Consider the following 24,650-nt stretch of genomic DNA (forward strand, 5'->3'; position numbering starts at 1 on the left):
TTCCTACATTTTTAACTATTTCGAGAGAGTACTTCAATTACTGCTTTCTAAAAAGCAGAGAAAATGGAAAGAGAAAACACTGAAGAATTTCTTCAATAAATGAGAAAGGGAGGAATGAATGAAAAGAATCATATATGGCTGAACATCAAGGCCTGGTTTTCTATAATTCTTTGCCTACTCAAAAATGCTTGCAGCTGGCTGCTCTGCTTTAATGATTCCATGTCCTTCTGTTTTGCCACTTGGCTTCTCCTCAGCTCCTGCCTGATCGTATTTCTAAATGTCACTCATGTCTATGCAGTCCAGTGCACAAAACAAAATTAATTTAACTGAATAGCACACTAATATTATTACTTTTGACAGCATGGAAAACTTATTAACTACAGTATATCACAAGGCTAGTCTTCTAGTGAGTAGTTTAAGTACAACATTGAAAGGAAATGTAATACATTTGAAAGGTTTTTTTCTTGGCTTATCAGACACTGTGAGAAGTCAAATCACAAAGCTTTTCTCTAATTATTAGAATATTATATATACACTGCAGTCACTCTACAAAAAGTCATTATCCTCCTGTGATAGGTTAATAGGAAACCACACTACAGTACCCTTGCTTGATTTGAAAATTCCTGTAGTAAGTACAAGCATCTTAACGCTCAGTTAATGTAGTGTCTACTACCAAGAATGTCTTAAGTTTCCAAAGGCGATTGAATAAAAAGCTTTAGACTATGAACTGGAATTACAGCACACATCCAAAAATATACAGGATCAGTGGACAGTAGAGAACTGCAATTAAGAATCAAAATAATTAGCAGTTTCTTACTTTTAAGATGTACAACTGCTTGTAGTACTGTACTAAAAACCTAGTACGAAGAGAGTCCTTGCTATAACAGCCACACATTATTGATTACCTCAAGACAGAACAAACAGATTTGAACAAACCAGTAAAAGTGGGAATGATTGGTATGATGGAATAATCATCTATGGCTGCTGGTAACGACTGCTGAAATTCATCAGATAGGGAAAGACTATCAGGCAAAACCAGTGCCTCCATTACTGAAGCCACACAGTATATTTCTATCTGTTTTGCAAAAAACCATAAAGAGAAATTCAGTGGAATTCATGGATTACCTTCACAGGCAGCCATCTTCTTCCCTTTCCTGAAACTCTTAACAAACTACTAAGACATAAAGACCTTGCCACTCATACCAGTTTCAGCTACATCATAAATAAATGTTGACTGATGTCCTCCTTTCTCTCCTCATTTGCTGCAGAGCAAGGAACCGCACACCAAGATGAAAAGGAACTGGATTTGCTAATGGGAAAACCACAGACAGCTGATCTAAGTTGAGAACTGACAGGTGAAGACTTAAAACAAGACAGTTCTCCACCTGTAATTTATCAAGGTGAATAAGCTTTCATGTAAAATTTCACACAAGCCAATGTCATCTTTTTTTTCCATTCACTGCTTCTGTGCTACAAGCACAGATAGCATTAGAAGTCCCTTTCTCTATCATTACTTTTCATTTGGAAGGTTTTTCTCACATTGTCCTCTTTTACTGATTTTTGTACTGGAGATTTTTCAAGAGCATCAGAACTGCCTAAACATGAGGTGGGGTAAAAGATATGCAGCTGGAAAAGAGGCAAGCTGAAAACCCTCAGAAAAGTTCTTGTTTTAGTGCTCTGTAGTTTGAGGGAAGTCACAAATATGTAAAATACTCTCTCAGAAAATTTCAGTATTTTTGTCTTTGGTTCTACTTGAAATGAAGAAACTAATGCATGTCTCCTACTACAAGGCCTTGCATTACATGTCTTAAGTTCAGCACGTTAAATATTTGTGCTCAGTTCAAGACTGAAGTCCTTCAAACTAGTCCTACATATTCAAATCTATTGATTTGCCCTTACCAGGCTTATATCCACTTCTAAACTAAGCATTCAAACATTTATTTTTATTAAATTACTGAAAGATATTAACGTTGTTGAATAAATATAGAGTGGCAAACTCCTCTTTTGTTACTCTACTTCTCCTGACTATTTCACTTTAAAAAAGTCTCTTAACACATTCTTTAGGAAGGCAAGGCAGCTCATCAAAAGTCATCATAGCAATCAGTACCACACACTCGATTTTATTAATCTCTTCAGTAAAAAGAAAGAGTTCATTGCAGTTATCTAAAAATCTAGGAAAGAAGACTGCACTTATCATAAGAACTCTGGCTCAATGATGTTCATTTTTAATAAATCTTAGACCACAAGGGAAAAAAGGCTGAAACAGTGCTAATGTTATGCCCATCTTACTCAAAAAAGGCCAAATAGGATGAAGGTGTTATCTATCAGTCATTTGTCTTCTATCAAACCCAGATGAAACAAAAGAAGAATTCATAAAAGTTTGTATTAATGTTGATTTAAAGGATATAAAATATAATGAATGTGAAGTCACATTGCTCATGGAAAAAAACGTCTTTTCAACTAAAACCAGATTCCCTCTTTGGTAAGATTGGAAATTTGCTTGATGAAAGAAGCACACAAATTTTTTTCTTTTTTCTGTTCAAGGTCTACTGCTGTTTTTATAGATGGGGAAGACATTTTACTGACAAAGGAGGCAGGTGATATAAAAACTATCGTAACAATAAATAGTAATGCAATAGGTTGGTCAGAAAGGAAGTGCTTAATCAATTACCTGTAACCAGTCACAAAGAGGACATTTTCATACAGCCAAAAGCAAATTTTCTACATTCTAAGGCACAGAACTCAAGATGTTTTGTAAGTATCTTCTGAATCAGGAAGTATCTTACAAGTATCTTACAAGGCAGTACCTCCTGCTGAGGATTCAGGGTCATAAGCTACAGACCATGAACTGCTAGTTAGTGTAATGCTGTGCAAAACAATCAACAGTAGACATGATCAGAAGAGGTTGGTGACTTTGTCTGCCTGGAAAAGAAATAAAGTATACTGCACACAGTTCTTGTGTACACATTAATTTTCTTTTTAGATGCTGAAAACTACAAAGAAGGTAAAAAGTCACGACTCTTACCGGAAAAACGAAAACCTGATTTTGAAAAACATAAAAGATTCATTTCTGCAGCTTTCTGAAAAGAGGATTGGATGTGACTTGATTACAGTGTAAAAGTACTGTAGAGAAGAGGAAGCATCAGGTATTAAATGGCTTGAAACTACTGAAGAAGGGCATAACAAGAATCAGCAACAGAGTAGTATCCAGTAACATCCAAGTAACAAACGAAGTACCTATTTTTAACAGAGATAGAGTATTGCTGAAGCTATAAGGGATGTGTTATTTTCTTCATCTACTTAAAATCAGAAACTTTTCAAACTCTTTGGGTTTAAAGACCCTCTAAGAGTTTTCCAGTGGAGGTGCAAAGCTGCCTATAACAAACATTGGTCTACTCTCAGCAACCTCCTCTTTGTATCCTTTGCCAGTAAGGTCTCAAACAGATTTCTTTTTTTTTGGAAAGTCAGGAAGCCATGAGGAAATCTGAGCTTTTGGAGCTTGCATTATCCCATGCAGCCAGGACAAAACGCCAAGGGCTGAGAATCAGCCCGTTTCTAGCTCCTTGCTCCAAAACCAAGCAAGGTCTAACTTTCAAGCTTGTAAGGGGGTTCCCTTGTGCCACCCTCCTCCCAGCTTGGTACTGGGAGAACACTACTAGCTCCAGGATGCTGCCTGTTTCCTAGACTGAGTTTGATTACAGGAGGTTCTTTGAAATGTTCCTTGAAGATCTAGAAGCCCTCCAGATTTAGGGAAAACAACACCACCTAATTTAGAGAAATGCCCAAATGAATTGATAGGAAATAGCACTATTTCTAAACAAAACAAAGTTTTTTTGAAATGGGAGACTTTTTTTAGAAAGAAAATTTTACTGTTAGCTAACACAAATGACCCACATGTCATAGAAAACTTGTCTGCTCTAAAACACCACCGAAAATTAATGTTTGTCCTGATAATTAATGTGAAAATCTGAGTCAGTAAAACCACTTTCAGCATAATACACTTCTAAATCTGGGCCGGGCATTAACTGACAGGGGATGTTAGCTGCAGACACTCCCACAGGGCACTCCCATAAAAATGAGCTGCTGCCAGTTTTGAAGCCCAGGCTCCACTCATCAACAAGAAATCCTCCTGTTAATTTTCACAGTTACTGAAGGAGATACAAAAAACCAGAGATAAAATAACTGGATTCCAGACAAACAGAAATAATTTAAGTAGCACCTAATATTAAGGATGAAATGGGAAGCTCAGGCACTGTCTGCCCATTGCCAGCCACAGCACTGAGAAGCTGCAGTGCCATGTTCTATACCAGTGTCATCAAAAGCAAGTTATAAACCCCACATAATGGTAATTGTACAGGGAATGCCTTGAGTCAGAATTTTATGACAAGCTCTTTGGCTAAGAAGAAGAGATTTGAACCCAAGATCAACCACAAGTGGAGAAAGGCACAGAGAAGGGTTCCCAAATTTAGTTGCCTTTATCAGTGTTAGTGGAAGTTGCAGTACCTCCTAACTCCGTTCTGTTGTAGGCGAATGCATGCAGCTGATGAAGAAGCAGTAATACCACTTTCAACTCTCTCACTGTTAGTTAGGAAACTTCTGCCTCTGACATTATTTCTGTAATTGTGATTGCAGACATAATTGTAAAGAAAAACATCTTGACCTCCATGTCACTGGATTCAGTTTCAGGTACAACTTCTATTCTACCTTTAGGCCAGCAGGAAGCACATACAGAACACATCTGGGTCCAAAAAGAGACAGGAAAAGGATTTCATCTGCTCACTGATGACTGTAGCTCAAAGGGAGTTGTGTTCTGCTCTAATGATACAGCAGTAGTAATTCTGTTGCAGTGATCATACTACAGCCCTCTACAGAAAAAAATCATACTCTGAAAAGTCTGCTAATGGAAGGGACAAAACAACTACAGTACCTCTCCATTCCCTTAGTGAGTAAGCCACCCAGGCAGTCCCTGAGTGTTTCCCTAGTTATGATGGTAACAATCACAAAGTAAGCTGCAGAAGGCCACAGAAAAGGAAGAGGAGAGAAGTACAGGTGCACTAAACTCGCCCTGCTGCAATACCTGTAACACACTAACAACACATCAGCCACTGTGAGGGATTTCTTCGGCCTTTGGTAGAAGGGTGACTTATATGATACAACTGAACAGGAAACTGTATGACTGAGTTATTGCAGTCTATCATACATTTAGCCTAGAAATAAGATCTGGTAATACTACCTAAATTCATGTACTCTGCCTCTGGAAACATTAGCATAAACTAAATAAAAGTCTAACACCACTGAATTGAAAAGACAGTCTTATGTTCTGGATTCTAACTGTGATTAGGGTATTTGGTGCTAATTCCTGTCACAGGTACAATGCAAAGTGCTTCAGATTCCAGTTAAGCTCATTGTTGAACTAAAAGGAAACACAACAGGCTCTGAAAAGAGGTTAAATGGTTACTATGGTAATCTCTGACATGGTCTTAATCAGAGTTTAAAAGGTGACAGAGGAAAAAAAATAAAGCGTCTAATCCCTTTCTTTCTTGGACCACTATTCCTAAACCTTTGTCTCCCCTTTTCAAAAATTTATCTTTCTCTGATGCTTCTGGAAGCCAAAGTCTCCTAGTTCTACATGGAGTAGGCACAACAAAGCAAAGAGACTGGAGTGGCATGCAACTCCTCCTCAAGCTTCTAGTGAAAATGCTGTTGTCTTTGTGAGACCTGCTCTTCCCTTGTGACTGTAAAAATGCTGCTGTCTGTTCTGAAGGTCCTTCTGATGACACTGTATTTTGATACAGCTGTTTTACAGCTTCCCTTAGCTCCTGATCCTGACTTATAACAGCAATCAGATAACGATTTTTGTCACTGTTGGTTTGCAGAAGGAGGGAAGAAAGGGAAATAAGGTATTAGCCTGGACTACCACAAAGCTGCTGCCTAGAATCTCAGTGAGGCCATTTCTGCCTCTGGATTATGCATTCACTGATGCTGCTAGTGAGAAAAATAAGTAAGTACGTAAAAGTCCAGTTGGAGCACAATGCTGAACAATTCCAGATATAGCACATTCTGTGGCCCTTTCACACTTGTCAGCTGATCCTACAGATCCATTTGCAATCTCTCCCAGAGTACAGAGCTTTATACTTAGGAGTACTCCACAATTATAATCTGTATTTCCTGGAATTCCTTCTGCAGTTTCCATCCAAAATATCTCTTAATACTTCAGCTTCAGATGAGTTTGATCCCTCTCAGTAACTTTCTCAAAACTCTACAAAAACACTATTCAGAACACTGCTTTCCAATTGCCATTTGGCTGTGTCTTTGAACTTTAAAATATCCTATGCTTGAGCAATAAAACCCCACACAATATCATTAAGATGTGGAGGCTGGGAATTGCCCACTGTTCCCTCCTTTGGCCTTGTAATTTTCTACACGATTCTTAGCAACACACTTTGTCTGAAACAAATATTATTATTATTTTGTGTATTATGGGTCATCAGAGGCTTAGCACCAAGTGTAGGATCCACTATTTCAGCACAGTTTAAACTCAAGATGCCCTTCTGCACTTGGAAGGAAAATGTTAATAAGAACGTTTTTGACAAATAAGCAATATATGTTTTTCTGATCTCAGAATGAATACTGTCCAGGAACAGAAAGGCCCAGAAGAGCCTGAATTTATCACTGAGCTTCTCCTTCTTTTATACTGTCCTCTGTATTTGAATTTAATATCTGTAAAGACAGACAGTCTGAGATGAATCAAGACAAGTTCCCTTTTGATTTCAAGTAAGTCAATTACATTCTTTTTATTATAACACAAGAATGTCTCTCACCTCCTCAGGTGTCTCTTCCAGAGAGGGAGCTAAGAAATGAATACTTTGCAAAGGTATATAGTGGGATTGTCAGCACTTTGAGTATGAAAGGAGAGAAAAGAAATGCATAATTCTAATGAATTGAAACAGCACCCTAACAGCTCCAATTGAATCATATTGTTTTACCTTTAAAATTATTTTAGCATCTTCAATTTCAAGATGAAAACAACTAATTAACTGCTGAAGAATTTTAAAGCAGCTTTCTTACTCTCCAACTTGAGAGCCTGTTTTGCTCCCTGTCTCAGTAAGAAATTCAGTTCCTTGGCAGGACAGATGCTGCACTTACGGTGCTGAACAGGCATTCATCATCCTCTGCTTACTGTATAAACTCTTCACAAAACCTGAAAATTAAAATGTCCTTAGATTCAACATTTTAAAATTTTAATGGGGTGTAAGAAGAAGTGAACTTAAGAAAATGTAAACACCATGAAGAAAACATAGTGTTCCAATATAACATGCAGCTAAATAAAGGAGACCTTACATTTTAAAATTTGTCTGACACTCTGACAGCATCTCCATAGGGATAATGATACTTTCTTTTGCAAAGCACTGTGCTATCTGCAAAGCTGTAAAAGAACTGTTATTACCAGAGATGGGAAAGGCCTATTAGATCATCTGTCCATCTCTCATATAACTACAACAGAAAATAACAGTGATTTGCTGCTGTAATTTGACAGTGACTTTTGTAAAAATGTCCTTTCCTCTTAGAACTCTGCAAGTTTCAGTTCTAAAGAGTCAATAAGCTGGGTGGCTCACTAACTTTGTCAGTCTCCAACTTCTATGAAGTACACCAAGGTATTAAATAAACCCATTTCAGGCCCACTTTTCCACTTCCTTCCTTCACCTTTTATTTTTTGATAAGGAAGGAAAGAACAATCCTCATGAACAGCAGCCAAGCTTCACAGAACTGCTCTTTCACTCTCCAGCTGCAGAACGCTTGCCTCTCATCCCTTTCCAAGGCAGTACTGAAGCATCTCTCCCACTGGGGGTTGTGCATCATGTAGGAGTGACACTGGGGTTTTCCAGCAAACTTCCCACTCAGAAGCCTTGTATAAAACATACCCATCGTCACCCACAGTGGTATGAGCACGCATCCATCACGTAACCTAACCATGGTGGATGCCTGATCACATAATGCGCAGAGTCTCATGTGATGGCAGTTGTGAAAGATCTGCAGAACTCTTGGTGGTGGATACTATCAGGTCAACAAAGATCCTTCTCCTTATCATGTAACACTCTGCTTCTCCACTGCTTTCAAGGGAAAGAATTGTTTCTGCTCTTCCTTATATTCCCTAAAATTTCTTGGCATGTTTGCTACAACAGGTTTTCAATTTAAGTGCCAATATAACAAAATGTCTGGAGGGAAATCAGCTGAAGTATTCAGAAGATGACTCTCAGTATGATTCACACTGCTGTGAGCAAAGAAGAGGTCTGTCTGGCCTTCTGTACTGGAGTGATAACAGATATTGGATGCAGTGTGTACTCAGATAAAGCTAATGGCAATGACATCTGGTAGATGACAGAGAGGAGCAAACTCCTGTGATCTGCTTTTTAACACTCTGTGCCCAAACCATTATATGTCAGACTTGGTAAAAGTGAATAACCTTTCAATATCTACCACTCCTCCCTCCCACACTCTCAGTCAAATGAGACTGAAGGACTACTAGACAGAAGGACAGCAGAGCTAAAAGAAGCCAAGGAAAAAGGATTCAAGGTACGCAGCTCATTAGTAGTGGCCTCCTCAAAGTTTAGCAGTCATTGCACATTCCCAAAGCCCTCTCACAGTCTTAACAAATGCTCACATAAAGGCTTGTACCTTCAAAGTACTTCCAACATAAATATATTAATAAGACCTTTCCCAGAAGAGAATGCAGTGTCAGAGAGATGCCATTCAAATGGCTAGGCTGTGAGAGGTAGAGCTTAACATTATTTCATTAAACCTTCATCGTCTGTCTTCAATTCCAAACCCGTTTAGAAAAAAGGACAGAACGTACAGTGGAGCTTTATGAGAAAAAAAGAAGAATAACTGCTTGTAAAATTATTTTGCCCCCTATGATTGAAGTGTTAATTAAACTGTAATTCTGTGATATGCATCAACTGAATTTGACATAAACTAAAAATGAGATTTTTATATTCACTTGGATGTCATCTAGATAGTTCTCTTAAAGCGACTGGTAACAACTGCGACTGATTCATTTTGGTATACATCTTGTCTAGGGGTCATAATTAAAAAATTAAGGATATTTTGGCAACTTACAATTAATTTCAAACATATTTAGAATTATAATTAGCACTAGGTTGCTGAGAACTGACAAACTCGCCTAAGTGTTGTAAGGGCAAGAAAGGAAATAAAGCCTGTCATTCTTCAAATACTGCAAATCTCATGCAGATGTGCTTTTTAAGGACAAATTCATTACACAATTACAAGAAAGGAAATAAAGCCTGTCATTCTTCAAATATTGCAAATCTCATGCAGATGTGCTTTTTAAGGACAAATTCATTACACAATTACAACGTGTAATGTCTACAAAAGATTTTTCGTTAGCAATAGAATTACACCTGTCATAAATTTTTGGATGAAATCCAGTCACTTAGATTTTAATTTGTTATTTTAGTAAGGTAGACCACCATATCATGTTCATGATCACTACCAAGAGACAAACATACGTCTGCTGCTAGACATCTGGTATAGGTAAATCATGTTAGCCTTCATATGCTGTATTTGCTAATTCTGAAACCAGGGTACTTCTTGATTGCAGCTATATCTGCCATGAATTCTGCAACATCTGCTGTGTCAGATGATAATCCCTTAATGCAGATAGGCTCTCTCCCATCCCTACTTATTATCACTTAAAATATACTAGAGTTTGCTTGGAATCTTTGCTGTGGAGCAGGGACTGGAACATCAAAGACAGTAAGGTACTTGAATCAAATATGGAATATGAATGACATTTCATGTGAAACATAACTCCCAAACTGCTGACAGGTGCACCTCTCTTGTGTCTTGGTAGAGATTTCTCCTCCAAATTGGGCTAAGCAATTATTTGAATCTGCCTCAACATATATATTACAGAAGCAGAGATTCCATAAAGGAGCAGAAGTAAGTGAAGATTGTTTGGATTAAATACACTTGGCTAGGGAGTAAGTGGCTTTTGTAGGATCACTTTTTATTTGTACAGTGAGCTAATGAGCTGTTATAGACCAGCTACACATAGTATATAGAAAACTAAGATTAAAAAGTCTCCATATAACACAAGTTATTCTATTTCTCCATATTGACTGGATACCTTGCATACTTGAGCATCAAAATGCAAAAATAAAACAGGAGATCTCCTGTAGTATGAAAAAATATTTAAGAAGTTGGTGTAATCAGAGTTTTTCACTATGTTTTCATAGGATCATATTGCCTAGCTCCTTATAAATAAAATAGCCATACTTTGGTAGCAACTTCAAAAAGGTTCCATCAAAAAAGTATAAAAATAACACTGGTTTTCCTGCATATACACTACCTGAAATTTGAAGAAAGGTGACAGCAACCTAGATTTTGTCTCTACAGCAAACTATTCAAAGCTCCTGCAATACTCTTTTAATATCCAAATACTTCCAGAATTATTTATTTAAATTACCTCCCTCTGTTTTAATAAATGGTATTTTCCAAGTCAGAATGCATTTCGGGAAGTAGCTCACACGCTCAATATCTGTCTCAAGCAATGTTTTTATCATGTATTAGTAGGGTATGAACTTTATGAAAGCAACCAAGCGAATGAGTCAGGTCTTACTGTGGATGTTCCCTAGAACACTTAAGAAGCAACTTTCTGTGCAGTGAGGCAGATGAAACCCCACACTTACAGACAATGTGTTATCTGTAAGCTGCATATAGCGGTATCATTGTTTATGTTCTAAAAGCTTAAAGTTATACTACAAAGGCAACTGTCAATTCCTTTTTGCATAGTGTTTGTCTTATTTTATGTATTTTGAAACAGAAAAGCATGAAACACTTTGAAATCACACAGTACTTTTTTTACACAATAGTGTAATAAAAGACCAATTTGTTAATTAATAAATTTTGTAAGGATTAATACACTCCAATTTCACATTTCCAGCTTTCTGATATGCTGAGCACTTAAAAGAACAGGGTCCTTGAACTACAAACTTCCTTTTTCTCTTTTTTTCATTTTCATATTTAGCTCTAAGAGTGGAAGAATAATGCCCCATATAGCAAGGGTACTGATGTCACCTGCAGAAAGAGAGCCCTGCAAATATTGCCACTATGAAACAATGCCATGCAGAACAGTCTCAATAATCAATAAGCAGTTGAAAAAAGCCATCTGAAAATACAGTCTTTAAAAACAAACACTCAAAAATGCAAGACTGAAATCCATCGTTTTTGAAATTCTGAGAAGGCTGCATGGGTCTGCATCTGCTGCTGTTTTCGCCACTTTTAGTCTAAATCAATACTCAGGTTTTCATCACTTGTGAGAAGGAAAGATTTCATACAGAGATTGTCCCTTTAATTACAGAAACTAAGGTTTGAATCCAAAGCAGTTTATTAGTCGAATTAGACAAAGAGAAACTCAGACTCATGATTCCTTCTCCTCCCACCAGAGAATTAAAGCATGTTATGCACTCTGAGTGGGCAAGTACTGTGTATCAATCAAAAGGAAAAAGAATGTAAAAATGAGTACAAAATGGTCTTATAATACGTAAAAAGTTGGATGTATCAGTATGAACAATCTCACAGGATGCACAATCTGGTGATGAAATATTTCCAAGAAGTGTCTTGTGTACATGTAAGCACTATATCTAATAAATAATGAATCCAAGGGATGTTGACAATGAGAGGAAAATACAAAAAGTGATAAATATTTGAGTAAGATGCCATTCCAAGGTTTTTGTAAAATTTATAATTCTAATCAAAGAATATTATTGAATAGCAGTTCAATAGAACCATTATCATCATGCACAGTAAGATGTCTTGAGATGCAAACCCCGAGAATCACCAAGAAACCTAAATGCACACCACTTACAATGCAAATGAAAATTCTATGTACCCAAAATGCACCAATTCAAGAAAAAGTCACACTCATGAAAACATTTTTAGTATGTTGTATAAAGTATCAAAAAGATTGATTGAATTAGCAGAGGAGAATGTCACATTCTATGAGTATTGGAAAAGATGGTTATCAAAAATTTATCAGGCAAAGTAAGTCTGAGAAATGCTGATAACAGACGAGAGCTGTCTCGGCAAAAAAAAATGTTGCTTGTTTGTCTGTTTCTCTAGGTGAGGATAAAAGCGTTCTGGGAGGAAAAAAAGTCTGATTTTTCTTACCTCTTCTTTTTCCGCACTTTGCAAGTCCCTCCACTCCTCAGTGACATGACCGAAGTCCACTGTGTTCATTGCAACTTTATATTCCCCAATGATATCATGTTTGGAGAAACGATCAAAGTCATAAACTGCCATCACTAAAGTTTTTCCACCCAGCTCAGAGTACGGCACCTGCAATGACAAGAAAATTATAAACTCCGCATCTGAGACAATAAAGATTGGCCCACTACAATGCAAATCTATTTCTTTGGGTTATCAGCTGTCATCTCAGGTAAATTGAACTGCAGAGAAAATTATGAGGTGTATTTGTTTCAGAGTCACCAGATGCAGTATTTCTTGAGACACGGCTCTGGCACTCGATTGAACAATGTGGCAGCTCACTCATCACTCCTGGGTTTTTCTCATTCTATTTCAAATCATTTTGTGGGCGATGAAACTGAAACAAGAAGCCTAATTACTTGCACTGAAGACACATGAACTTTTCACACACAATGGTGTCTTTTCCTCAATAAATCACCTGTCATCACTCAGAGATGGCTAGCTCCCAGATTGATGAAAAACCAGAACTGGCTTACTATATATGACACAAAGTAATTAGACACTGGATAGTTCTCTTACAGTACCAATACCTATTACTTACCAAGGCATATTTTTCAGTACTACACCTTTCACATGTTGGACACTAAGGTGCTTTCTAAGTCACAGTGCATAACTAGAAACTGTAGTGGCAGAAGGCCAAGTTCTGACTAATTCTCCAGCTGTTCTCATGTGGTTCAGACAGATGCTGTGGGTTAGGATGTTTATGAGTCATGTTTTTAATATTCAGATGGAGACATGCAGCTCAGGTAAGCTACACCTGAGTGGCTGTCTGAAATGGTCTGATATAGGAATTGTTTGGATTCATGTGAAAACTTGGTCAATCTGAATATATTCTGCAAGTAGAAATGGTTTCCATGGAATTTAGTAAATATTTCCTTATTAACTATCTATATAAAAAGAGAAGTGAAAGCATTACCATTGGCCTTGTTAACCTCTATGTTCTGGTCTGTGTAAACCCTACGACTCTTGTTACTGTTTCGCTTCCACTTTCTTATTAAAATACTTACTAATAAGTAGTAATTTTCCCTTTACAGAACATCTTATATAACACTTAAAATAGGCTTATCAAGTTGAGAGCCAGATCTAGCTTCCATTATTGAGTAGAATAGTGTCAGTGGTACATGGTTGTGTATTTTAGTGAATACTACAGAAAAATCTATTTTCATTCTGTACATTATCTAAAATAAAATTTCTAAAAAGCTAGAAAGGGCAAATGTACGTGAAAGGAAAAACTCTAAATAATGTTAGTTTTATTTTTACACAGCCTCAAAAACAGAAGCAGAGAAATTTTCTAAAATTTATTTCTTTGTGAGTTTACAATACCACTTAATGGATACTGGTCATTTGGAATGCATACAAAGACTACATTCATCATTATTTACTTTTTTGTACTTGACCTCAGTAAAGCTTATTTTAGCTACCTTCCTTTCTAAATGTTTCCTTCATTTATTACTTCTAAAGCATGCTCAGTCTCCAGCTTTGTTCTGGACTATCCAGGATGGCCTCAGCTCTTGTGAAGGGCTGCTCCCTCTTCCTGCTTTCTGCTCAGACATAATCAGTCTCTTGACCTAACGCAAGTGAGACCTTGGTAGAAGGACATGTATACAGGAGTGTTTTTCTGGCACAGAGATGTCATTCCTCTAGACAGGAACCCTGTTCCCTCTGCTAGGCTGGTGTAGTCCAGCTAGGATTTCTTGGTTTCCTTTTGGCAGTGCAGCGTGGGTATATAACTCAGACAGCTGCAGTCTGACAAACACTTGCACCCTGGGACAACACCAGGGATGTCTGGGAAAAAGAAATAAAAAAGGGAAAGAATAAGGTTCAGGGCTCAAGATGCAATCCAGCAGAAACACAAGTCAACTCATTCCCATTAGCTGTACTTGGGGAGGAAGGCAGACAGCTCACAGCTGTGCCCTTTGAGAAGGCAACAGCACAGGCCGGGGCTGCCTGGTGGGCAGCACTGCCAGAGAGATGGGAAGTATGCCAACAGAAGCTGTGCACCACCTGAAGTGGGTCACAGGAGTAAAGCTCTGCACAAGTAAATGAGATACTGTCAATAGATCCCACAAAGTTGTTATTACAGTTGCAGTTCCAGTTAAATGGTCACCGTAGTCCTCAGAACAATGACAGTACTAGGCATGCTCTGCTGGTTTTCTCTCAAGTACAGACCACAGGCCACGGGGGATGATCACTACCATATTGAGATGCACCTAAACACTCTGTCAGGTCTGGCAGGGAAAACAAACTATTTCCTGAAGCATAAAATTTAAATATTAAAGATGCGACTTAAAAGTGGACATTATAGTCCAGAAGTGGCTGATCTGATTTATAACTTGTGTCTTCATCTTAGATGACAGCATTATTGGTTCTTTCTTTGTTTTTGTGAGCTGCACAGGAATATGTAATTTAGAACCCTGTTTTCTTTTAAATACTCTCTTAGGAAAGCTCCAGAAAGAAATAACTCCCCACAAAAGATTACTTTTATGAACATCTTCAAGGAAAAAATAAGCTTATATATGCAGTAGTAGTTCTGGCCTACAGGGATATCTTTCTCATTGAATGATTTCATAGCCTGAGTCTTTCAGTGTTCCTGTTTCCAGTCTGTAGCTGTCATTATAAGATTGGGCACAGAAGAGAAAGGCCTAAAGTAACAGCAGAGGAATGTATATTAGAAGAAGCCCTGTGAAACATGCTGTACAGTGTTCCTTTACTCTATTTAACTGGGGTTTGAATACAGCCACAATTTTAGAAAAACACTGTTAATGGATACTATTGGAACGATGTAAATACTGCAATGTAAGGCTTACCTACATTTATTTAATTCATATTTTATTAAACCCAAGACAGGATTTCTTTTCATACATAAAGCAGCATGGCAAAGAACCGCTATGACAAAGTCTAGCAAGATTAATCTGCCATATTGTCCTTCACCCATTTACTTCCCTTGAGTTTTAATTTACATTTGAGGAAATGTTATCCTGAATTTTGTAAATCAGACTACAAAGGTATTTAAAGAAAACGCTGGTCTAATGAAATTTACATGACATTTGTCAAAGTGTCACTGTTTTCTGAATTTCTTGTATGTTTTATCTAGCCGTAAGATATGGATCAGATTGTCATCTGTCAGGATAACCAAAGTGCCTAAAATCAAACTGTGCCTTTTAAAACTATCTAACCGTATATTACAGCACGATTGAGTATCACGGCTTTCTACAACACAAGAAATCATTTTGCTGTAGGTATCAATTAACTAAGACATCTGAGTTCATAGCCAAGGATGAGATACGTAGTGGTTAAATTAAAAAGTATCAATATTGATCAAAAAACTACCTTGAATGTAAATTGCTCATTGAAAACAGGGTTAAGGGTCTTTCTGTGGACTTTCGTCTCATATTTCTTCTTCTTATCAGGCAGCAGGAAGACTTTCACATAGGGATCAGATGTACCACCCATATCTAATGCAGGCAGCTCAGCTGCTTGAATAATCCCAACCAGAAGCTGAAAGGATAGAAAAACAGCAGAATGAAATTTCAAATAGATATTTATAAAAATACTGTAACAGAGGAATGAATATGCAGACTCTATTTCTGGTCTAGGAGAAACTATACCTCCCCCACTTCCCCTGCCTTAAGGAAGGCAAATGAAGCAACACTACTGACTTTAGAAAACCAATTATGGCAGATGCAGACTGCACAAAGGCTGTTTTAAAGCAGAAAAGAGGTTTTCAAAGGGCAGCTGATTACAGCTAAATCCAGACTTCATCCTTTTAAAGACTGCAATCAAATAACTTTCAATTGCTCTCTCTTCTTGTGTATTATTTTTCTATGCTGAGCATCATGAATAGAAATCACATTATTAAACAATCAAGAATGTCTAATTTTGACTACAAAATTTGTATTCTAAACCCCCAACACATAACCTTCCCCCAACCAAACACAAAAGGTGATAAAATCAAATGCAAATAATCAGGCAGAGCTTTATTGAAAACAAATGAATCTTGCAGTCTTCCTTATATTCATGTTCTCTTGCTATGTATATGAATGGGCCCAGGCAGTAAACTAAGGACAGCATTTAAAAAAAAATACCCCATGAAAATGAACCTTTGGTAACTAAATCCTAGTAACAATTTGTAATCTCATTGAAAAACAGAAAAATTAGATTTTTAAATCTCTTACGCACTTTAAAAATAAGACTGAAGAACAGATGAAACTTGTAAATGTCTTGGCTGTTTTTTATGTGTTATAAATGAAGGCTTATGATGTGTTATGTCACGTTACATCATGTAATGTCATGTAATCTAGACACCCCAGACTTATTAGGCCTCATCAGCATAATGAAACCGACAAAAAGGAAATACTTTTCATCTTGTTTCCTAGATACAAACCTAAAGTAAACATTGAAGTGATTCTTCAAGGTCATTCTGAAGATAGTAAGAACTGAGAATGAAATCTGAGAATATTTTCTTCTAAATCAGTCCTTCAATCACAAAATATTTGTTTCTCTTATGGATGAATCGTTTAAAATTGGAAACAGAAACTCTAATAATTGGAATATAGAACAATATAGTCAATCTGTAAAAGAAACTTCTGGCTTCTGAGAGATTCCTCTAAGTTGGACTTACTTTTACCAGTTTTAAATTCACAGTATGGCCTGCATGCTTTCCCACTGATAGGACTCTCAAGTTCTGTGAAACATTTTCCTTTTTCTGTATGAAGCACTTTTCCTTTTGTGTCTCATTTTTATTCTAGATACATAACAGCTAATAAACACATGAATAGGCTCAGGATGTGCATCAAGTTTTTCACATCAAAGAGTGAAGTCTGTGATTTTTAGTTAACAGTGTGGAAAAGCAGTTCAATTTCCCTTTACAATTTCTCTCTAAAACTGAGGCACAGTGCTCTGGAGAGTTCATTGGCCATCTTGTAATCTTAACCTTATGCAATATATTAGCCAAATTTTGGCACTGTAGTTTCATGCCACTGCACTATACTAACCTAACTGAATCCCCTCTCCTACTCTTTTAGATCATCTATCCTCTGACAAATTTTAAGCACGAAAACACAGTCTAGAGCAGCAAAATAAAATAGAAATCCACAACTCAAATAATTTATTATCTTAATTAAATACAACACAAACTTACAAATTTGTGGCTCTTCCATCCAATTTTCCTTTGTAAAATATGTGTCATAAAATCAACATTCCCTTTAATAAAATTCACACAGAAAATTTGTTTTCATAGTCTAAGAAAACTGAAATCCATTTGTCAGAACACATTTGCAGCTTTTCCTTTCTCCCTCTTTAAATCTTCTGCTTCTGAAGGGTCTACACTTCATAGTGATTTCATACTGATTTCAAGGGGGATCAGTGTGACTCATCACAAGGCCAGGAAATTTGCTCTGGGAGTTGAGGAAAAGCTCCTTTAACCACAGTTTCTTGAAAGGCTTCAGAACTCATTTTAGCTCTCGCATTGTAGAACAAGCACTGGTATACAGAAGACTGTTGAAAATACAGGCAAATAGTATTTATTATGCCAGGTCATAGCTGTGTATAAATACCTTCCTGCTAACAGAGAAATTTTTCCTAATTTCTCTTATTTTCTTTGTCTTGCAACAAGAGTACCACATTCCATGAACAGCATCAAATAAAGAATAGGAATGTGGAATTAACCACAAGTTCATGTGGAAGGCAGCTCAGGTGATGAATAGGAATTAACTGGGATTTACCTTCAGTAGTAATTTCTTTCCCTAAACAGGAAAGAATGATGTGATTTTGCCTGAAATTGTCAAAAAATTAAATGCAGGATACGTGTTCTCAAGTTTACTGAAAGATACATGTAGAAGTGAAGAACTCCGATGTGTTGGTATACTTCGGGCCAAAACTAGTGCAGTGAATTTTAATGCGAGGCTGTGAATTGGTTTTATAGACAAAACTGATTCCTGGCAAAGAGGCCAGGGAGGGGAATTAAATATGAGCTAGTTCAGCATGTGACCTGTTAAGCATAAGACCTGTTAAGTTGGTCAATTCTAGGTCTACACCACATTATAGTGTCTATTAATTCTGGAAAGTTGGTAAGTATGGCAAAGTTTAGTCTTACCAGCTTCAGAGTAGAGTACTGAAGGAGTACCAGTCCTTAAATTCTTGTCCAACTTTCCTGGTTTTTTGGAGTACAGACCTTTTTATCTGAACTATTATTCCAGACTAGAATTTCATGAAGTGTACTTTCACGGAGAGCAACAGAACCCGATGCAGCTAGTTATTACAGCGAAGTGCACCCACTTGATGAAGTGAGGAAAAGTCACTCCTGGCAATCTTACCAACCTTCTAAAAGACCTAGTGAATCCACTTACCTTTATGTCCCTCTGTTTTTCCTCCCATGTGTGTTTGCTTACATTTTAAATACTTGAAGGCTGAAGCTACATTTTAGTATCTGCATGCAAACTCCATAATATTAAGTGGGTTGACATTGGTTGGTGACAGTTTAAGTTATTAATAACCATTAGATAAAACTGCATCTTCAGTTTTTGATTAAAGGTGTAATATAAAGTCCAAGTGCATTCAATACCAATTTAGTAGTACCTCTGTAATGAATTTTCTGTCTTGTTTTCTCCCTTTACTCCATGCAAGTAGTTAGGATTTAAGAAAGATCTACTTTAACTAAATGTATTACTTCATTCTCCACATGCACACACAGAAACGAAATGTTACAGGTTGATTGTTTCAAACCTGATTGTTCTGGAAGTCATAATCCAAAGAATACTGGATTTTCCCTAGCTTCTCAACTTCTTTGGCTTCTTCTTTCTCTTCCCCATCAGTCAGCCCAGTCTCAGCATCATCATCCTTAAGAGCCTAGAAAGAAGGAATGTAATATTCATAAATGAGGCAAACCGTTAAGTAGCAGTTTAAAACAGACATGATCCTCAAATCTATTTTAGAGCCATTAAAAGCAAGCATAACAGCAGAAATTCAAATATGCAGTTTTCATATATATCTCTATTTTCTGAGTTACTCAGTAAGATGTCATAAATCAGCAAGCAAGCAATGGAAGTGGGAAGAAAGCTCCTTGGACTATAACAAGCAAGGATTGTTATAAAACCTGAAAGTAGAAACAGAGTATCATCTTGATGTAAAACATAGTTCTTCTGGACTCAGACTGGCTCTCAAAGAGGCACAAGGAGGCAAACATGCTATTAAATAAGCAAAGTCACGCATTCATTCAACTTAAGAATCTTGGCAATGTCAAACCTGGTTGTACATGCTGTGCATTGTCTGCATTTGGCAACACGTTTCTGTAGGACTACCGTGATAAAGAGCATGTGCTGTGGATGAGCTCTTTCTACAATCATATGCCAAACATTTTTCATGTTTTTTAGAATGAATATGGAAGCAAAGTTTCCACCATGCCATTAGCAAATGCATGTTCCTCCTTTTCCCTCCCTCCCGAGACCAATTTCCTTTTTATTCATTCTCGCAACAAAGCTTGGCTGAACCAAATTGATTGCAAGTTGATTTTAGTTTGCTTAGAAAGAAACACAAAGAAATACAGAACTGCTTGCAGCTTTGTTTATTGCATAAAACCTGTTTTTTAAAGGACACAGCAGTTATCTTAGATTTTATACATAATTAAAATACTAAATGATTTTTTTTTTGCTGTACCAGAAAGCAGAAGTATTTTCACTGTGGGAAAGGTAATTCATAAAATTATTAAACCATATGAACCATAATTAACTATGACTATGTAGATCTTATTCCAGCAGATTCTTACCTGGGTAAGAAGTGAAAAATAGACAAAAGTTATGAGAAAAATAGTGAAAAATTGTGGAAAATGTGAAAGTAAAGTGGAGAGTGTGAAAACAAAGAATCAATACTGAGCATTCATCCAGATTTGTTATTTGCATGATATAGTAAACAGTACACTTGTCTGCAAGAGCCCCATCCGGATGAAGGTTCTTTCTATATGGAGCTTCTGCTTGCAAAGACAAAGTGCCAGAATAAGATTTATTCTTTTTTGCAATGTGAATTTTTTTCAATTGTGATTTTTTGGGCTGTAGGAAACCTACAGCATTTCTTAACAATCGGTTGTGGCTGGAGCTTTCTTTCTGAAGAAGTAGAAAGGCTGGAAAGTAGCTATATACACAGCTGGTAGTGGTTGGGGAAAGAAGAAACATGAAAGCATTAACATTCTCACTCAGCCTTGAACACAGTGAGGGCCACACAACAGTTGTGTGGGTTTGGAAAGAAGGAAGCTTCATCTCTGAAGTAGAAAATGTTCTTCTCCAGAAGCCAGATCTAAACTCAAAAGGTCATACTCCAAACTGTATGATACTAAGCAATTATTTCTCTACTTTTTGAAATAAGCTAGAAATTCTGCTGACATAGCTCACCTGAAACCAATCCAACAACTTTGATTTATGCGAGCTGAGGAGCTGGGTCTCATGTAAATATCTGAATGTTATTGAATGATGGACTCTCTACTAGAAACATAAATTACAGTGTACCTGGATGAGACTGGTAGGAAAGGTCGGTACTGGACCCGTGAGACTGGAAGAGTAGTACTTTTTGAACTAAATCATTTCTATTCAGAAGGGCTGAACTGCTTGAAATGAAACTTGATTTGAGACATTTTATCACTGAGCTCTTAGTAAGTTCCCTGACTGTAGCACAACACTTTTGTTAGTACAACGAGAAGTGTGTGACGCTTTAAAACTGATAGGCTCTCTGGCAGAAAATACATGGGATTTTAAGGATACGGAGTGATGTGATTATGCCAAACACTCTTGTTTTTAGTAATAAAAATAAGCTTAAGGTTTTGTGATCATAAAAAAAGAAGATATGTTTCAATCCATCTGAAGCATCTGAAGGTTTATCCAAGCCTGGAGACAACAGGAAACAGTAAGTCAAAGTGGGATGTTAACTCCAAGATCCACTGCTCTGAATCATCCCAGTATGGTCCTAAAAGAGGACTCCATAATAAAAGAATAATATACAGCTTCAGTATATTATTGTTTGTGGGACAAGTACTGGACTTTCTGCTTTTCCATCTACTTTTGACCTGGATTTTCCTTGAGAGGAAATATCCTATGGCCATTCCCCAGGGATAAAATGCAAGAGAGAGAATGCAATTATACGCTAATTTCCAAGTAAGAAGAATTTGTAAACAGTCCACCAAGGCAATAGTTATATATCCATACTTTCTCTGGGAAAACTACATACTCTCCTGCAAAGCTGATCAGTCCAGATGACAGAACTGTGGGTAACTCAATGTGAAAAAAGTTCTTACTGTGACTACAGAAAATATAACGGAAAGCTAACATCCCTCTTGCAAGGGATTTTTGAAGTGCAGGCAGAAAACACTGTGTGGTTAAGAAACTTGTTTCCACAGGTCATGAGACATCTTCTGGAAGGTGAAAGCTATTTCCATGAGGGATGGAAAACATTGTACATTACTGACATCAACTAAGGAGCTACATGATTCTTCTTGACCTTGCCTCAGAAACACTGAACCACTAAGAAAAAACACTAAAAAAGAAATAGTGTTTGGATATGGACAAGTTTGTGGCATTGGGGAGAGAGAAAAAAATGACGAATTATTATCTCTACAGCAGTCTGTAAATAATAGTTTTTACTGTTAAGAGAGGAATTTGCTTTCAAACTAGAGGCTAATGCTTCAGGAAGAAGCTGAGTCAAAAGAAGCACCCAAGTTTCTCATGTTTGATTTAGCTGCTGAGTTCCAAAGAGGAAGAGGAATTGGATTGCTTCAAAGTACTTGAAATACCCCACAGGGATTTTAATTTTGCATTGAGATTCTCTGAAAGATCAATATTTAATGGAATACTACTACAACCTTCAATTTATAGCATACTGTATCACACTGTATTGAATCTTACTGTTGCATTGCTACAATCAATTCAAAAAAGCAGCTATATTTTATTTGTTTTAGAAACAATAAAATATTTTTAATCATAAGAGAACTTTTTCCTCAAGCCTCATAACTGATAAACCATAACAAAAAAGACTGGATTTAGATACAGAGGAATGTAAGCCTTGCCTTCTCTAACATTTTCTTTAACTCCATGACATTTCAAATGTTTTTTCTGTGAAACAAGCAACACAGAAATGATGATTGTGCTGGAGACTGGACTTCTCTCTTCTAATTTGAGATGACCGTGAATTTTACTCAAGCAGTTTCCTCATTTCTGCATAACATATGCAGAAACACACAACAGTGAAACATCCATGTCCTCTCAAATGTGTTTAAGTATGTGAAAAATGTAGACTTATATGTAAGGAGGTGTAGGAATGTACCAAGAAAGTGTTAATCCAGTACAAACATTACAAGGTGATGCATCTGTGTCTACTGAAATTAGAACCAGTACTCTGCAGTGCTTCTTACAACAAAAAGGGCTAAATTACAGCAATCTGGGATCCACTGTTCAATCTGCTGGTTGCATCTTCACTTCTATAACATTATCACAAGCTGTTTTGCAGCCTCCTCTTTTCTTTTTAGTTGTTAAAGAAAACGCTTAATTTTCAATTCTTTTGAAACTCCACACCTTGGAGTGGGTTTTTACACTTCCTGGGTTTTTTCCTCCCTCTCATTCCCCTAGCTGACAAAAGCCTCTCTCTGGTGACACTGAGTCCTGACACTGCAAACATCCCTTGCTTTCAGCTCAGTTCCACCAAAACCCTTGCACCTTGTCACCAGGTTTACCCCACTACTATAACCACAAACCACAAAAGAGATTCTGGGGCTTAAAACAACTTTACTGAAATCCCTCCCCAAACTGTGTGTAGAAAATGAGAGGGTCTGCAAGGGCAGTTGCCTCCAGATTCCACATGTGCAGAAGCTTCAGGAAAGAAAAGTGGCAGGAGACTCATACAACAAAGCTGCTGGGGGAGCAAGTGTACTTGCTTGCCTCCTTTACAGGGAGGCAGAGGCCACAATCATGTCTGAGTCACGTCTTGTGAATGACTAGTTTATGTCACAAAACATTTAAAATGCAAAGTGTCTTTCACTGTTGTATGCAAAGAAATGCTTTCATTAACAGAGTTTTTAGGGTTCCTTCTGTTCATGGGGTGGCCTACAGCCTCATTTTTAAGGAAACAAGCTACCAGTAAGCAAGAAGGCGAGATATTGGGAAGCAAAACAAAACACTGACTGCAGCCTGTAAGTTTGTTTGCTGCATGGTGCATGCTGCTGTCCTGATTTCCATCTCCACCTGCCTCTCCATCATTCCTTTTGGAATTGTGAAGAAATATTATTTTAATGTTTGAATGATGCCCAGTCCTCAGGCTTGTGCAATGCCTGGTGAGCTGAAAGAAGAAAACAACAAGATTTTGTAGCAAGAATGTTCTGTGCCATGTCCAACAATGAATTTATTGGAAAGGCAATTTTTCCTCCACAACTAGAAATGACTGCTTTTCCACTAATGGTTGTGTACCTCTTATCAATTTCTTTCACATTCGAGAACACCATAATTCTGATCTGGCCAATTTTTATACCAAGGGAAAACAAAAGCCCTTAAAAATTCCTGTCTGGTTCTCTATCACAAAGCAGACAAGCCTACAATTGTTACATGTTCTCTATCAGAATCCCACAGAAGGAAAGGCAACATTTCATTCATTCAGCATCTGCTTTCTCTCCATGAGTTAATTTAAGGAGCATGTTGTGCCTGGGTTTCCAGTGGCTGCGCCAGGCTTTGGTCATTGTGAAATCTACTTTGCCATTACTACTGTAAGAATGCTGGCCTTACACACCAGCAGTGGGCCACCGTGATGCACACAATGAGAAAAAACCTGCTGGGTTCAGCATGTGATGCCTTGACATTACTTCCTTGCTTGTTATCCAGCTTTTAAATGGTCTTGGTTGGGTTATTCAAAAGGTTTTCTTTCCTTAGGAGCTCTATGACATGAGGTCATCGTGTTCAGCTTAAGAGCTTGCTGAATTGTTTGGGTACTAAAATACCAACTTAATCTGGTGCCATAGAAGAATACAGAAAATGCTGCAGGTGTTCAGAGTAAAATATGAACACATTAATTTAAGTTGGAGTTATTAAGCTCACAAATCAACCTGTTTTCGATGTTTTATAAACACCTGTAGCCAGTGTTTATAGGCTGAAAAAAGATGAAGCTGATCTCAACCTGGGAGCCTATTTTGGAAGCTCACCCTGTGGGTCAGGGCTCTGCATTGAATGCAGGGCCCATGTGTGTGAACTAAAAGTAGCAGGCACTCCTGCAAGTGCGCTGCCGTGCTCTGCCCCCACCTGCCATATGGCAGGCAGCGCTCGCTTGCACTGAGCAGCAGGCTGTGAGTAGGAGGCAGCTTTAGGCTGCTTGGCCAGTGCATGCTGCTCCATCAACTGTTCTTC

The 24,650-nt window shown here is 37.4% G+C and overlaps 1 protein-coding gene across 6 annotated transcripts in view; it reads right to left on the bottom strand.

The window, feature by feature from the left end:
- SYT1 (synaptotagmin 1) overlaps window positions 1-24,650 on the bottom strand; it is a 342,020-nt gene that overhangs the window by 57,440 nt on the left and 259,930 nt on the right. For 5 of the 6 annotated variants that reach the window (XM_048300509.1, XM_048300511.1, XM_048300508.1 and 2 more), the window contains 3 exons: window positions 19,009-19,131; window positions 15,616-15,783; window positions 12,190-12,357 (listed from right to left, as the gene is read on the bottom strand). In XM_048300509.1, coding sequence (XP_048156466.1) covers window positions 12,190-12,357; window positions 15,616-15,783; window positions 19,009-19,131 — 459 coding nt within the window. The remainder of the gene's footprint in view (window positions 1-12,189; window positions 12,358-15,615; window positions 15,784-19,008; window positions 19,132-24,650) is intronic. The other variant, XM_048300510.1, reaches the window with a different exon arrangement.

Source organism: Corvus hawaiiensis, chromosome 4, assembly GCF_020740725.1.
Source record: "Corvus hawaiiensis isolate bCorHaw1 chromosome 4, bCorHaw1.pri.cur, whole genome shotgun sequence".
NCBI lineage: Eukaryota > Metazoa > Chordata > Aves > Passeriformes > Corvidae > Corvus > Corvus hawaiiensis.